The following is a 17,204-nucleotide window of genomic DNA, read 5'->3' on the forward strand; positions in this document are numbered from 1 at the left end:
GCAATCCTTGTTATCCTAGGATGTGACCCTTAGAAGGCCCCCCCTCCCCCCGAATATCTGGTACAACATGCTCATTTTCATGTGGAGAATTTGAAGCCCACAGAGCTCAGGTGATCATTGTTAACAGATATTAATTGAACATCTACAAGGAGGAGGACGCTCTTAGAGGCTTGGACGTGTACTTTTAAATGGTCCACCCATTCTGACTAGTAAAATGGGTGGAGTGATTTGCTGGGATTCTCTCCTAACTCCTATTGTGCCAGCAAAGAAACACCAGGAACAGCAGAATAACCAGGGTCAAACTCTTTCTAAGTTGTAAACTGACCCCGAACAACTGAGGATTAGAAAGAAAAGGTTGCCTGACTGCGCGGCTTCTAAACCAACCTTAAACCTCGTCTCTGGGCCCCCAGAGCCCACTACATAGTAGGCATCAGGAAACGTTTGAAAAATGAATATAAACCTTCCCTCAGACGCCCTTCCCTGCCTCCCCTCCCCCTCTACATCCTCTATGGCTAGGAACTGCGCTAGCATTGGAGCCCCAGCTCGGGGACTTTTCCGGCTCTTGTTAGTTCTCCTCAGACAGTGCGCGTCCGCGGGACTGGTTGGTCCAGGGCTCCCTTTTTCACTGAGCAGCGCGGCCTGGAGCTGGGAGGCTGCTCTCGCCGATTCTCATATTTTAACTCGGAATGCGGGTCTTGTTTAGGGGCACGCGAGCCCCGAAGGTGGCCCGAGACGGTCTGGGGAACTCGAGAGGCATGCGGGGTAGTGCTCTGCGTCTAAGCCTGCAAGAAGGCCTGTATTCCCGCCCGCAGGAGTGGGAAGTCGGTCCACCCTAACGCTCCCCCCCTCGTGCGCGAGGCTGCGGGCAAGCAGCGAGTGGGCGGGGCCTGGTGGGGGCGGGGCCTGCCACGGTCAGGTGACTGCAGGGCGGGCGGCGGCGGCGGCGGCGGCGGCGGTGGCTGTAGAGGGGAGTCAGACTCGCCCCAGGGTCGGCGAGGGAGGCTGGCAGTCAGGATAGACACACCGCGGCCATGGGAGGCTTGAAGGACGAGCTGCTCAAGGCCATCTGGCATGCCTTCACCGCGCTGGACCTGGACCACAGCGGCAAGGTCTCCAAGTCCCAGCTCAAGGTGGGCGCCACCCCCCCCCCCCTTTCGCTTCGGTCCCCCACCCGGCCCCGACCCGGTGCGCGCTCCACTGCCCCGGCTAGTGGTGACCCCAAGGAGGGGAGGGCAGGAATGCGGCCCGGCGGCCTGCTGTGGGCAGAGGGGCCAGAGACCAGGATTTTGCTGTTCTGCTTTCCTCTTGCCTTCAGGCCGTGCCCTCGGGCCGGCTGTTAGTCTCCTCAAGGCTCTTCGTGACGGTGGGGGGATGAGGGGGGTGAGGCAGCGATGGGGTCTGGGCGAGCCGGGCTCTTGTCGGCGGGGGGGGGGGGGGCGATCCAGAAAATCTCCGATTCGGACAGGGCTGTGGTAAACTCCCTTAGACAACATACCCAGATTACTGCTGCACTCTGGAAGAGGAGGGACTTACCCAAGGTCACTGGGCTGAGCCTTCTGTGGAGCGCACGCTCCACGCCAGGGCAGCCCTTGAAACGGCCAGCTGCACCCCAGGCATTCTGGCTGTTCGTGGGGAGGGAGAAGTTCCCAGAGCCCGGTCCCCATCGGCTTCAACTTTGGGAGCTTTGGTGGGGGGGACGGTTTCTGACTAGTGAGGAAGACCTCCTTGCCTAGCGTCCTCAGGTCAGTCACGCGTGTGCTGTGCCCCGCAGGGACCTTGGTTCCGGGTGAGGAGCACTGATCTTTCTGGCAGATCTTTATTGGGACTGCCAAAGACCCCATCATTGAGAGGGTAAGGTATAAATAAAGGAATGCTTGTAAGTTGAGTAACCCCAAGCAGGGAAAGTGGCACTTAGCCAGGAGAAATTGGCAGCTTCTTGGAAGTATAAAATATAGAAACAGACAAGAAGACCCATTCACAGGCATTTTCTAATATGCACATTTTGGATCTGAATGTCTGGTTTTCTTAGCCTCTTCTGGGAATGAATTTATGAAGATTGGGTTTGCTTTGTTTATTTTGTGCAGTAATCAGGAGGTTCTTATGAGTGTGGTTTTTAGGCCAGTAGGATTTAGCATTTGCTTTCCCTCCCCCTTCCCCATCTTCCTTTCCTCTCCTCATTCATAAAATCATAGTCTGGAAGGGTTCACAGAGATCATTCTCCTAATCTTTATCTTACTTTTAAATTAAATTAACATTCAATGAAGTTGACTTTCTTGGTGTACAGTTCTATGAGTTTTAACACATGTATAAAATTTTATAACTACTACCAAAATCAGTTTTCCATCAGATCTGTCATCTCAAAAAGCTTCATGTTGCCCTTTCACCCCCAGTTGGTGAGAGGTGTATTCTTAATTGCTTAAGTTTTGTCTTTTCCACAGTGTCATGTAAATGGAGTCATTCAGTATGTAACCTTTTGATACTGGCTTCTTTTACTCAGGGTAATGCCTTAGAGATTCATCCATGTTATTGTGTGTATTAATAGTCTTTTTTATTAAGTAATTCATTGTATTGTTGTACCCAAGTTAATCCATTCACCCTTGAACATTTGTGTTATTTCCGCTTTTTGGTGATTATGTATAGAACTGTGTTTTGCTTTTTTTTTTTTAAGTTCATTTATTTGGGGGGGGGGGGCACGAGCAGGGGAGGAGCAGAGAGAGAAAGAGAGAGAGAGGGAGAGAGAGAAGGGAGGGAGGGGGGGAATCCCAAGCAGGCTCCATGCTGTTAGTGCAGAGCCCAATGCTGGGCTCAGTCTCACAAGCTGTGAGATCATGACCTGAGCGGAAACCAGGAGTCAGAATCTTAACCTACTGGGCCACCCAGGTGCCCCTATTGTTTTTACTTTTAATTTACCTATACCACTATATTTAAAGTGGATTTCTTCTAGATAGCATGTAGTTGGGTCTTGCATTTTAATCCATACTGACAGTCTCTTTTAATTGTGTTTAGACCATTTACATTTAATGTAATTATTGATATGGTTAGATTTAGGGCTAACCTAAATTTTATTTTTATTATTTTATTATTTGGTTTCTGTTTTCCAATTTTTTGTTTCACTGTTTCTTCTTTCCTTCTTTCTTTTAGATTACTTGAATATATATATATATATATATTAAAATTTTTTTTTAACATTTATTTATTTTTGAGACAGAGAGAGAGAGAGCATGAACAGGGGAGGGTCAGAGAAAGAGGGAGACAGAATCTGAAACAGTTTCCAGGCTCTGAGCTGTCAGCACAGAGTCCGATGCGGGGCTTGAACCCACGGACTGCGAGATCATGACCTAAGCCGAAGTCAGATGCTTAACTGACTGAGCCACTCAGGCGCCCCACTTGAATATATTTTAATATTTCATTTTAATAATACTGAATTTTTGACTATATTTCTTTCTGTAGTTTTTAAAATGATTACTCTAGAGATTGTAATATATACCTAACTTTTCAGTCTCCTTAAAATTAATATTTTACAACTTTAAGAGGAATGTGGAAACTATATCACTATTTAGGTCCCTTTACTCTCCCTGCTTTATGTTGCAGTTGTCATATTTATTAACTTACACACATTGAAGATATTAACAATATTAAAATTTTTTGCTTTGAACCACCAATAAATTATTTAATTTAATTTAAATTTAATTTTATGTATTTTTTTAATGTTTATTTATTTATTTTGAGAGACAGAGAGAGAGAGAGAGTGAGAGAGCAAGCATGTGCAGGGGAGAGGCAGAGAGAGGAGAGAGAGGATCCCAAGCAGGCTGACTGTGCTGACTGTGCAGAGCCTCACCTGGGGCTTGAACCCATGAACCATGAGATAATGACCTGAGCCAAAACCAAGAAGAGTCAGATGCTTAACCGACTGAACTATCCAGGCACCCTATTTATTTATTTTTAAATGTTTTTTCTTTTTTTTTTTTTTTAATTTTTGAGAGAGTGAGGGTGCATGAGTGTGTGAGCAGGGGTAGGGCAGAGAGAGAAAGGGAGACAAGGATCCGAAGTGAACTCTGAGCTGACAGCATAGAGCCCAGTGTGGGGCTCGAACTCTTGAACCATGAGACCATGACCTGAGCCGAAAGTCAGATGCTTAACTGACTAAGCCACCTAGGCACACCTAAAGTTTTATATATTTAAGTAATCTCTACACCCAACGTGGGCTTGAACTCATGATCCTGAGACCAAGAGTCACATGTTTCTCTGACTGAGCCATCCAGGTGCCCTCATTTTTCCTCTTTTAATTGATGACATAAATGAGATGTTTTCTGTTACTTTTGTTTTACTCCATTCAAACTTGTCCTTATGGCTGCTTATAGAAAAAGAGGATTCGTGACTGAAAGGCTTGGCAAGAAGCATTAAATCCCAGTACATACCTTTCACCCATAAGATGTTGATAATGCAACTATGCAATTGTATTTTGTTTGTCCCTTGTCTACTTAATTGAGAGACTTTGGAGTTGATTTAGTTCTGTCCATCTTGCCAGTGTTTCTGGAATGGAAAATATTTAAAAAAATTCTATTTAGGTCTTTCCTTTTTGTTTTGACTTTGAAGTTTGTTGTTCGCTGATTTATTGGCTAGGAGTAGAGTTTTTGCCTTAATTTATTCATTCATTCGTTCAATACAATACATTCATTCGTACAATAACCTTTTGTGTGTTTACTCTGTGTAAGGTACATTGTTAATTTCCTAACAAGATTAGAATTTTTAGGCTCTTAAGAGTTAATATCTCCTTGGAGGAAATATCATATAATTGGTTTTATTAAATACAGATTGAAAATTATATATCCAAAACAAGTGTTAAAATTTATCACTTTGTGAAACTGTATGGGCACTTTAAAATATTTTTGACATTTGTCTTTGCAAATTACCTTAACAATATTTGACACAGTGAATGGATATTCACTAACTATGTAATGGATAATTCATGTGTTAGATACTGTGCCCAGTGCTAAGGATGATAGTAAAGGTGGCAGGAGGGAAAGCCAAATACAAATCTTTGCCTTCACAGAGTTTAAATTTTTGTAGGTAAATTAAGAAAATAATCAACCATTAGAGAAGGTTGGTATTCCCTTTCTCTCTCCCTTTCTTTTTCTTTTTCTTTTTCTTTTTTCTTTTTCTTTTTCTTTTCTTCCTTTCTTTCTTTATTATATTACTCAGTTACCTTATCCTTAAGCAATGTGAAGTGTGGTGGTAGAGATAAGAAATAAGTATTATTGGATAGAGGATGTTGAGTGGATTAGAAGATAAGGGGCCATGAAATTTTAGAGGAGGAGGTGATTACTTCTTACTGGTGGGATTATTTTATGAAAAAAGCTCCTTTGAAATGAACTCCTAGGGAAGACAGGTGGGATGTGATTATATAGAAATGCAGCATTCTGTTCATTCATGTTCATTCTATTCATTCATGCATTCATTCATTCAATGAATATTTGTTGACTGCTCTTAGCCCCAAGGCATCCCTGTGAAGTATTGCAGCTGACAGGAATTAATCAGGCATTTATGGGGACCTCTGTACAATTAATTAATTAATTAATTAATTAAAGTTTATTTATTTAGAGAGAGAGAGAGCGCATGAGCCCATCCAGGAGTGGGGAGGAGCGGAGAGCAGGGGAGAGAGAGAATGACAAACAGGCTGCATGCTGTCTGTACAAAGCCTGATGCGGGGCTCCATCTCACAATCGTGAGATCATGACCTGAGCTGAAATCGAGTGGGATGTTTAACTGGCTGAACTGCCCAGGCGTTTGTTCCTGTCTAATTTATTTTGATTGCAGTGTAGAATATAAGTGTGTGTGTACGTATATATAAGAGAGAGTTATTGCTGGTGATAAAGCTATAGAAATAGATTGCAGTTAATATGCATGGAAGACTTTGAGTACCAGGCTAGTTAGGTAGGTGCCATACAGCCTGCAAGTTTTCTGAGAGGTGATGGGCCATGATCATCAGTACACATTAGGAAGTCACTTGGGCTGTAGCATGTGTACTAGGTTAGAGTGGATTGGGCATACTGGAATTAGGAAACTGTTGCAGTATCCCAGATGAGAGGTAACAGAGACTGGAGGTGGTAAGGATAGACAAGTAGGGGATGGTGGGTGAAGGAATTTTGCTGTCTACTTGCCTGGGCTCATGACTGGGTATGAAGAGAAATGAAAAGGACACGGTCAGAAATGTTTCACATTTCAGCTGTGGATGACCAATGGATAGTAGTGGTTTTTAATAGAAACAGGAAAGTTATGAAAAGGAACTGCTAGAAAAGAAATGAAAGTTAACTTTGAACATGTAGGGTTTTGTTTATTTTGTTTTATTTTTGAGGTCCTTGTTGGAGGTGATGTCCTTGGCAAGGGTGGGGCTGTCTGTACAGGATCTGGTAGTTGGAGCTTGGGAAAAGGAGAGGAGAGATTAACTGACGGTCTTGGGCAATGGCTAGAGTAGGTGGTGAGAGGAAGAATAGAAGCCAAGGGACCAGAAATGAGAGTAGGAACCACTTTGGGGCAACACTGGAGCTGAAGGAGAAGAGATTTCAAGGAATACATGGTCTATTATCTTTGAGAGTTATTATTATTATACATATATTTTGAAGATTATAAAGTAATGAGATTGATTCTTTCCTGCCATAGATTATGAACTACATATTTCTTCTCTAAAGAGAAGTTGTGAAAAGTTTGGAATATTGGCATCATCTTGGGAATAAATTTATTTTTGCTTTATTTATTTATTTTGAGAGAGAGGGTGCAAGTGAGTGAGGGCAGAGAGAGAGAGAGAGAGAGAGAGAGAGAGAGAGAGAGAGAGAGAGGGAGGCAGGGCTCACCCGAAGTGGGGCTAGTGTTCACCCAGTGCAGGGCTTGAGCTCACCTGAAGCAGGCCTCGAACTCACGAACTGTGAGATCATGACCTACGCTTTAACTGACTGAGCCACCCCAGTGCCCTTAGTTTTTACTTTTAAGGAGATTACTTTGCAGTACGGTAATCGTTCAGATAAATGTGTGTTTGAGTCACTGCTATAGCTACTAAATATTTTCATTTAGGGTCCCAAGTTTAGTACAGAAATCTTATGTTTTATACTTAATTTTTATTAATTAATACCATATTTTTAAGTAAAACCAAAATTACTACTTCAAGAATTAAAAAAAATTTTTTTTTTAATGTTCATTTTCTGTTTTTGAGAGAGAGACAGCACATGAGCCGGGGAGGGGCAGAGAGAGAGAGAGGGAGACACAGAATCCAAAGCAGGCTCCAGGCTCTGAGCTGTCAGCTTAGAGCCCAACGCAGGGGTTGAACTCATAGACCGCAAGATCATGACCTGAGCCGAAGTCAGACGCTTAACCGTCTGAGCCACCCAGGCGCCCCACTACTTCAAGAAATTTTGAAACTTGAAATCCAAAGAATAAATTAACAATATAATATTATAATTATATTATTATTATTTTGTTGTTGCAAACATAGACTTTCATTAAATTTATCAATAAGATAAAAATATGGAACACAGAATTTGAAAACCATCTGTGATTTGCATAAGCTACTATAGAAGCAAGATGTTAGGGTTGTTTAGTCACACTGGTGCTTCCTTGTTGAGACAACCAGTTATGAGGTCTATGTAGGTCAGTATCTTATTGATTTTCATTAATGTACTCCCCCAATCCCCTGTTCCCTGCACCCTCCAAAAAAAGGGGGGACCACTTCTGCCTCACTTTTGTTAACCTTGATTCTTTCTCCTTCTTCTGCATTCCTTGTGCCCTCCTTGGGCTTTTTCCTTAGAATCTGTGCACCCTCTGCAGGAGACCTTTTTCTCTTGGGCTCCACTTGTGGCCTTTCTGGCTCCCCACCTGAGTTGCAGCTGTACAAGTCTTTACCCCACCAACACTCGGCCTGAGTACCCCCATAGAATTCATCAGCTATATTAGTTTAATTTGCAATTGGATTGTTAGAAGGCAACTCATTTTTTTTTTTCAACGTTTATTTATTTTTTGGGGGACAGAGAGAGACAGAGCATGAACGGGCGAGGGGCAGAGAGAGAGGGAGACACAGAATCGGAAACAGACTCCAGGCTCCGAGCCATCAGCCCAGAGCCCGACGCGGGGCTCGAACTCACAGACTGCGAGATCGTGACCTGGCTGAAGTCGGACGCTTAACCGACTACGCCACCCAGGCGCCCCAAGGCAACTCATTTTTTAAGTTGTCGTATTGATTTGGTGTTACTCTATTTTTCAGGCCGGATACAGGAGGACATTAAACTGAATTATTTTTTTAAATGTTTATTTATTTTTGAGAGAGTGAGCAAGCGGGGTGAGCGAGAGAGAGAGGGAGACAGAGAATCCCAAGCAAGCTCCGCACTGTTAGTGCAGAGCCTGATGCAGGGCTTGAACTCATGAACCATGAGATCATGATCCGAGCTGAAATCAAGAGCCAGATGCTTAACAGACTGAGCCACCCAGGTGCCCCTGAATTATTTTGAGAGAGAGACAGAGTGTGAGCAGGGGAGGAGCAGAGAGAGAGGGAGACACAGAATCTGAAGCAGGCTCCAGGCCCTCAGCTGTCAGCACAGAGCCCAACGCGGGGCTCGAACTCATGAACCGTCATGAGATCATGACCTGAGCCGAAGTCAGACGCTCAACCGACTGAGCCACCCAGGCGCCCCCTGAATTATTATTTTAAATTAAGCTTTTCCTATGTGTACTGATCTACTTGTTGGCTGCTGAAGTAGATATCAATAGGCTAACGGTGGGGAAAAAAATCTTCAGAAACACATTCTCACTTGCTTTTAAACTTGTATTTATGAATAGTCTTTCCTTAGAACAAACTATAAGACTACTTTTTGTTTTGAATGCAATTTTAGTATACACTATAACTGATGTGAGGTTAAAAGCTATTGAGAGATTGGGGTGCCTGGGTGGCTCAGTCATTTGAGTGTCCAACTCTTGACTTTGGCTCAGGTCACGATCTCATAGGTTGTGAATTTGAGTCCTGCATTGGGCTCTGCATACTGACAGCCCAGGGCCTGCTTGGGATTCTGTCTCCTTCTCTCTCTGCCCCTTCCCTGCTGGTGCGTGCGTCCTCTCTCTCTCTCTCTCTCTCTCTCAAAATTAATAAAAATAAACTTAAAAAAATAAAAAAAGAAAACTACTGAGATTGGTGGAAATTTTCCTTTATATCTGTAGGCAGGTACTACTAGGTACGTATAGATAGCTAAGTCAATATTGAGTTGAATGGTACAATTTTCTTTCCACCTATTTTGTCCTTGGTTTAGTTTTGGTGTTTATGCTATTGTTTTGTGTGTGTGTGTGTGTGTGTGTGTGTGTGTGTGTGTATTTAAAATTTTATTTTTAATTAATTTCTACACCTAATGTAGGGCTTGGACTTATGACCGAGAGATCAAGAGTCACACACTCCACTGACTGAGCCAGCCAGGTGCCTGTAATATATATATTTTTAATGAGGGACATTTGTATGTGGATTCTGTATGTTATGTATATGCCATCTGAAGCAGACATTGTTACGTTTAGGTTATGATGTAAATTTGCAAAAGTCAATGGAAATAGATATAGGGCATATTATTTGAAGTAGAGGCAGTAATTATTTTCTTCTCTACTTATTTATGTTTTAAAATGATCTTCAGATTATTTAGAATTTCAGTGGTCTTGCTGTAAGATAATAAATTTCCAGTGTTACTTAGACATACATGCAATTCTGACCTGAAACCATAATAATCCTAGAAGAGAGCCCAGGCAGTAATTTCTCTGACATTGGCCATAGCAACATTTTTTAAAAAAATTTTTAATGTTTATTTATTTCTGAGACAGAGAGAGACAGAGCATGAGTGGGGGAGGGGCAGAGAGAGAGGGAGACACAGAATCAGAAGCAGGCTCCAGGTTCTGAGCTGTTAGCACAGAGCTCAACGCAGGGCTCGAACCCACAGACCGTGAGATCATGACCTGAGCTGAAGTTGGACGCTCAACCGACTGAGCCACCCAGGCGCCCCGGCCATAGCAACGTTTTTTAAGGTATGTTTCCTAAGGCAAGGGGAACAAACACAAAAATAAATAATTGGGACTACATCAAAGTAAAAGGTTTTTGCATAGTGAAGGAAACAACAAAAATAAAAGGCAGCCTACTAAATGGGAGAAGATACTTGCAAATGACATATCCGATAAAGGGTCAGTATCCAAAATATATAAAGAACTTATACAGCTCAACACCCAAAACCCCAAATAAGTCAACTAAAAAGTGGGCAGAAGACATGAACAGACATTTCTCTAAAGAAGACATACAGATGACCAACAGCCAAATGAAAAGATGTTCAACATCACTCATCATCAGGGAAATGCAAATCAAAACCACAATGAGATACCACCTCACACCTGTCAGAATGGCTGAAATTAAAAACACAAAAGGGTGCCTGGCTGTCTCAGTCAGTGGAGCATACAATTCTTGATCTTGGGGTTGTAGGTTCGAGCCCTAAGTTGGGTGTAGAGATTACTTAAAAATAAAATCTCTAAGGGACACCTGGGTGGCTTGGCCGGTTAAGTGTTCAGCTCTTTATTTCGGCTCAGGTCATGATCTCACGGTTCGTGAGTTTGAGTCCTGCGCTGGGCTCTGCACTGACAGCATGGAGCCTTTTTGGGATTCTTTCTCTCCCTCTCTCTCTATTCTTCTCCTGCTCATGCTAGTGTGCACTCTCTCTCCTCAAAATAAATAAATAAGCTTAACCAAAAAGTCTTAACAAAAAACCCTACAAGAAACAGCAAGTGTTGGCGAGGATGTGGAGAGAAAGGAACCCTTGTGTACTGTTGGTGGGAATGCAAACTGGTGCAGCCACTCTTGAAAGTGGTATGGAGGTTCCTCAAAAAATTAAAAATAGAATTATCATGTGATCCAGTAATTCCACAACTGGGTATTTATGAAATATGAAATACTAATTCAAAATATATATTCACCCCTCTGTTTATTGCAGCATTATTTATAAGAGCCAAGATATGAAGGCAACCCATGGTCCTTTGATAGATGAAGGATAAAGATGTGCATATATATATCTATCTATAGATAAATATATATCTATATGCATTTGCAACAACATGGTGGGTCTAGAGCGCATAATGCTAAGTGAACTAAGTCAGAGAATGACATACCATATGATTTCACTCATATGTGGAATTTAAGAAACAACAAATGAACAAAGAAAAAAACAAAACAGACTCTTACAAATAGAGAACAAACTGGTGGTTACCAGAGGGGAGGTGGGTGAGAGGGGATGGATGAAATAAGTGAGGGGGATTAAGAGTACATGTATTGGGATGAGCACTGAGTAGTGTACAGAATTGTATCACTATATTGTACACCTAAAACTAATGTAACACTGTATATTAATTTTACTGGGATTAAAAGAACATAAAAAAAAATACACGTAATTCCAAGAAGGTAAGATGATGAAGCCTGCTATTTAAACACTTGCACCTTAAAGAGAAACTTTGGAATAGTTCATATATACATATGGTATACAATTCATAAAGTTCAAAGGGCATTTACAAAAGTGAAAAGTAAGTTTTTTCCCACCCCTGGACCACACTATTTTCCTGCCCTGGAGGTAACCATTATAACTAGTTTGTTATGTTCCTTCCAGAGATCAAAATGTACCTTAAAATTAATACTCTTATTGTTATAGTAAATGTTCTTTTTTTTTTTTTTTTTTAATGTTTATTTATTTTTTGAGAGACAGAGATACAGCGTGAGCCAGGAGGGGCAGAGAGAGAGTCACAGAATCTGAAGCAGGCTCCAGGCTCCTAGCTGTTAGCACAGAGCCCGGCACGGAGCTTGAACTCACGAAGTGTGAGATCATGACCTGAGCTGAAGTTGGACGCTTAACTAACTGAGCCACCCAGGCGCCCCAGTGTTGTTCTTTTAAATATAGCAAAGTGTAGTGATATTTTCTGCAACCTTTATTATAACTTTACTTTGCAATTATGGTTGCAGTGTGAATTACATGTCATTCCTGGAAATGTCTTGAAATAAGCTTATTGGCTGTGCACTTTTATCCTGTTTTTAGAAACAGAGTGTTTTGTTTTAAATTGTGCCCTTTTGAAGTAAAAGAGGATCTAAGTGGAAAAAAAATTTGGGGAAATAACATGGGTAGTTTGAAGAAAAAAATTTTTTTAAAGTTTATTTATTTTTGAGAGAGAGAGATAACAAGTGTGAGTGGGGGAGGGTCAGAGAGAGAGGGAGACACAGAATCTGAGGCAGGTTCCAGGCTCTCTGAGCTGTCAGCACACAGCTAGACGTGGGGCTTGAACTTATGAGCTGTGAGATCATGACCTGAGCTGAAGTTGGATGCTTAACTGACTGAGCCACCCAGGCGCCCCAACAACATGGGTAGTTTTAATCTTTATTCGTTTCTCAATGATAGATTTTCAACTAAATGTATTTTTAAAATTTTTTATGTTTATTTATTTTTGAGAGCAAGGGAAACAGGGCATGAGTGGGAGAGGGGCAGAGAGAGAGGGAGACACAGAATCGGAAGCAGGCTCCAGGCTCTGAGCTGTCAGCACAGGGCTTGAACCCACGAACTACGAGATCATGACCTGAGCCGAAGTCAGCTGCTCAACTGACCGAGCCACCCAGGCGCCCCAACTAAATATCTTTTTAAAAATAATTTTTTTTTTTTAATTAAAAAATTTTTTTTTCAACGTTTATTTATTTTTGGGACAGAGAGAGACAGAGCATCAATGGGGAAGGGGCAGAGAGAGAGGGAGACACAGAATCGGAAACAGGCTCCAGGCTCTGAGCCATCAGCCCAGAGCCCGACGCGGGGCTCGAACTCACGGACCGCGAGATCGTGACCTGGCTGAAGTCGGACGCTTAACCGACTGCGCCACCCAGGCACCCCTAAAAATAATTTTTTTAAAATGTTTATTTTTAAATGAGCATGCAAGTGGGGGAGGGGCAGAGAGAGAGAGGGGGGACAGAGGATCCAAAGCAGGCTCTGCACGGACAGCAGCAAGCCCGATGTGGGGCTCAAACCCACAAACCACGAGGTCATGACACGAGCCAACATTGAACACTCAACTGCCTGAGCAACCAGGCACCCCTCAACAAAATATCTTTCATTCTTTGCTTTCCAGTTGGTTTATGTATCTTATGAATAATGTCACATGTTCTGTTCCAATGTAGGCATTTAGCCTCAAAAAATGTTTAACTTTACTAGTTACAAAAGTAATTGAGCCTGGCCAATGTATCAGTTGAAAATACAGTAGTCCCCGCTTATCTGCAGTTTCGATTTTTATGGTTTCAGTTACCTGCAGTGATCTGGAAGCAGTATGTGTGTATCAGAAAAAAACACGTATCTAGGGTTCAGTATTATCCATGGTGTCAGGCATCAACTGGGAATCTTGGAATATCTCCTGTGCATAAGTAGGACAACTGTGTAAAGGAAGCAAGTTGCAGTAAAGGGCTTTTATTGTGTGAAACACAGTGTAAAAATATGGTTAATTCTTGTGAACTTGGCATGTATATTTTCTCCCTAATCTTTAGTGTTACGCTTCTATTAATCACTGTGGTAGAAGTTATTTCTGTTGAGGAGCTAAAAGTCTGATTACAAAAAATGGGGTTAGGGGATTGGAATCAGGAGTGAGCCTATAAAAGTCTTTGTAAATATTTTTTATATTTACCAAAACAAAGCAGTAAAGACAGCTCTCCAAATAAAAAGCATGTAAGAGACATTTAGAAATCTTAAAATGGTAATAATGGATTCTGGGTGATTTCCTTTCTTCATTTCTTATTTGCTAATAACTTTTCAGTGGGATAAGTTGGAAATTTGGGTTTGTTTTTTTTTTTTTGAAATAACATGTAAACTTATACCTTATTAAAGATAATACACAAACTGTGAGGCACTGTGTGTATGCGTATGGCCCTCCATCTGAAGCGCTAGTGTGCATTTCTAATCTTATGACTCAGAGTTCTTAACCTTCTTGATCACCATTTTGTATTTCCTTTGGGGTCTCACTATAATCTTGAGGTACATAGTACCTGGAAGCTAGAGACAGAAGAGGCTTTGAATGACCTTTTCTCACTTACTCTGTGCCATCACAGAGTAGCTATGTTCTCATTCCCTCCCAACAGGAGGGTTTTTATTATATTTATCCCCTCAGTGGATAATTAGCAATTGGGACTCGAGATATTCCAACTTGCCTACACAGTCTCCTTTATGTGTGTCCCAGTTCCTTTCCTATAACATAAGTCTGAGGTAGCCCTTTGTCTCAGCTTCCTTTATCTTCCCCAGGGATTCATTTCATAAATCTATTTTTCTGCTCTGCTTTCTGCTTTATTTCCTTCATCTCATTGTACCTTCAGGTTCCTTTTTTTTTTTTTTTTTTTAATTTAAACTCTGTGTCTACTTGAAACTTCAATTCTCAGAATTAATTGTGGAAACATATTTAGGAGTAAATCTGCATATAGTTGAATTTCATATATAATGAGATCTTGTGATTAGGGAGACATTGCTACAATTTTGGAAAAACTGATTTTTTCATCTTAGGATTCTTCTGTGCCTTCTATACCTTTTGCTTCTTCAGGAATAATTAGCTTTGTTTGGTAATCAACTGTGTTTGATTTGGATCAGGAGAGTGGTGTATGTGAACATGGTGTACTAGCCAGAAGAAGTGATACTAGTTAGGATAAAAGTTGTTCTGGTTAGATGGACAGTATTGAAGGTATTCTACTTCATTGCATAAGCAGCTCTGGGAGGATGGAACATTATCTGCCTTGCCATATGGATGTTGGGCTACATTTTAGATATTTTTGTTCTTGGACAGAATAGATGGTTAACATACATTTGTTGGCTGACTATATTAGAATCAGTAGTTCAGACCTGATCCTGTAAAGCGGAGAAGTTACTAAAACTTTTGGGTAGATATAAAAGTGGTAGAGTTTTGAGGTTATTCTGATGATATGGGTGTGGTAATTAGAGGTGAGAGGCTGAAGATGGGGAAACCAATTGGGGAGCTCTGTAACAGTTCATGAGTAAGTTGATGAATGCCAGACTGGGATGGTGGCGGTAGGAATCAAAACAGATATGCTCCTTACCTTTATAGAACTTTTAGTCTTATGAATGATACAGACCAGTAAACTGGTAATTCAAATATAGTGAGATAAAAAAAGTACACATTTCCCCTAATGCTTGTGGAATCTATTCATGACACCGGCATATAATCAATTATTTCATTGGTGGCTGCAAGATAGTGATTTTTAAGATCAATTCTATAATTTTTGTATAATGACAAGTGTTAATTTTCCTACTCTGTTTAAACTTTCACCTAAAAAAAAAAGTGCTGGAAGCATAGAAGAGGGGAACCTACCTTGCTTACGGCGAGGATTAGAGGAGTTAGGCCAGAGAATGCTTCTAGAGGAAGAGACATTTGTCACTGACCTTAAGGGATGTGTCAAACTGCTCCATAAGAATATCTGTGATGAAAGATTTGGAAAGTAATCCCTTGGAAATACAGGAAAAAGTTCAAAGAGAGCACTAGTTGGGGAGTCAGGAAATCTGTCTGTGCTCTGATACTTGTGTGGCCATGGGAAGTCACTTCTGGCTGGGCTTGTTTTCTCATTTGTAAAATGTGAAGTACCAGATGAGATCTTTGAAGGTTAGCCTTCTAATTTAACTATGTTAGTTTGATGTGTTTACCACAGTCATATCCTGTTGAGTGTTTGCTATGCAGCAGCTCTTTGTTGGGGTCTCAGAAGGGAGAATGGGACCTGCTGCTGGGGGCAAGGAGCCCCTGTTTCCCCAGCGTTACATGCTCTGGTTAGCCCTAAGCCGATAGAGCACCTCACTCAGTGGAGAGAGGAGCTGGCATTGGGGGTGCTGAATTAGATTTAGCAGTAGGGTAAACTGTAAGTAAAAGAGGTACAAGAAGAGGAGATTCCATAATTTTGTTGTTAAAGGAATGGTAGTGCCGAAGTCAGAATCAGGGTGGGAAACCTGTTTTTGGGAGAAGGATGATGAGTCCTCCTTTGGATTTTTTGGATGTGAAGCAGATCTAGTATTAGTTAGAGATATAAATCAGAGTTCAGTTGACAGGGCAAAACTGGAAGGAGAACTGAGAATTATTAGAATAGAGGTGACTTAGTGTTGTCCGAATAAAAGCACTTTTGAGGGGCGCCTGGGTGGCGCAGTCGGTTGAGCGTCCGACTTCAGCCAGGTCACGATCTCGCGGTCCGTGAGTTCGGGCCCCGCGTCGGGCTCTGGGCTGATGGCTCGGAGCCTGGAGCCTGTTTCCGATTCTGTGTCTCCCTCTCTCTCTGCCCCTCCCCTGTTCATGCTCTGTCTCTCTCTGTCCCAAAAATAAATAAAAACGTTGGAAAAAAAAATTAAAAAAAAAAAAAAAGCACTTTTGAAGAAGGGAATAAGGAGAAAGAAGAACGCAGGACTGAAAATTGAGCTTTGGGAAATGTCCACATTGGGAGAATGAGGGGTGAGGGAGGTAGGCACCTTTGTGGAGGAAGGAGAAGAACCAAAATAAGTCTAAGAGAAGGGGGATGATCCAGATTGCCAAGTGGCAGAGACTTGGGAGAGTGACTTGTTCAGAAGGTATCTGTCCCATGTTGGGTTCTCCAGGAAGCAGATGCTGAGACAGAGTTGGGAGTGCAAAAGGGTTATTGGGGAGAAACACCAATGGAAAAAAAAAGAGGAAGCAAGATTGGGAAAAGGAACTGTCAAACAGAGATAGGGACTTGACAAAACTGGGAGCAAATGATGCCACCATCTTGCTCAGTCCATTGGCTGAGGGGGACCCTGAAAATACTAATAGCTGGAGGCTCTTAGCTAACCACAGTCCTTGTAGCTGGGTAGCAGTTCCTTTCTTGAGGGATCTGAGTAGTACATCTCTGTCTGCCACAGAATCCTTTTGAAAAAGAAATTTCATGAGATTGATAGGGATGGAAGCCATATTATGGAGACCATAAAGACAGAGTGGTTAGAAGAGAGGACAGCAAAGTTAAACCTCAGATTTGTGATCTTTAACATTACCTTGGGTGTACACTGTGGCTTGAGATTTTCTTTTGGAGAAGATTGTACTATATTGAACTATTGTACTAATTTTTCTCTCTTCTGTTATAGAGTTCTCTCTTAACACTTATTCTTATTGAGTCATTTCCTCAAAAATCTCTACTCAAA

At 41.8% G+C, this 17,204-nt stretch overlaps 1 protein-coding gene across 3 annotated transcripts in view; it reads left to right on the top strand.

The window, feature by feature from the left end:
• The first annotated feature begins 935 nt into the window (after positions 1–935).
• SWAP70 (switching B cell complex subunit SWAP70) overlaps positions 936–17,204 on the top strand; it is a 78,949-nt gene continuing 62,680 nt past the window's right edge. Inside the window, exon 1 of one of the 3 annotated variants that reach the window (XM_045038944.1) lies at positions 936–1,130. In XM_045038944.1, the coding sequence (XP_044894879.1) occupies positions 1,032–1,130 (99 nt within the window). In that variant the 5' untranslated portion in view covers positions 936–1,031. The remainder of the gene's footprint in view (positions 1,131–17,204) is intronic. The other 2 variants (XM_023239556.2, XM_003992986.6) reach the window with 2 other exon arrangements.

The sequence above is a fragment of the Felis catus genome, chromosome D1 (assembly GCF_018350175.1).
Source record: "Felis catus isolate Fca126 chromosome D1, F.catus_Fca126_mat1.0, whole genome shotgun sequence".
NCBI lineage: Eukaryota > Metazoa > Chordata > Mammalia > Carnivora > Felidae > Felis > Felis catus.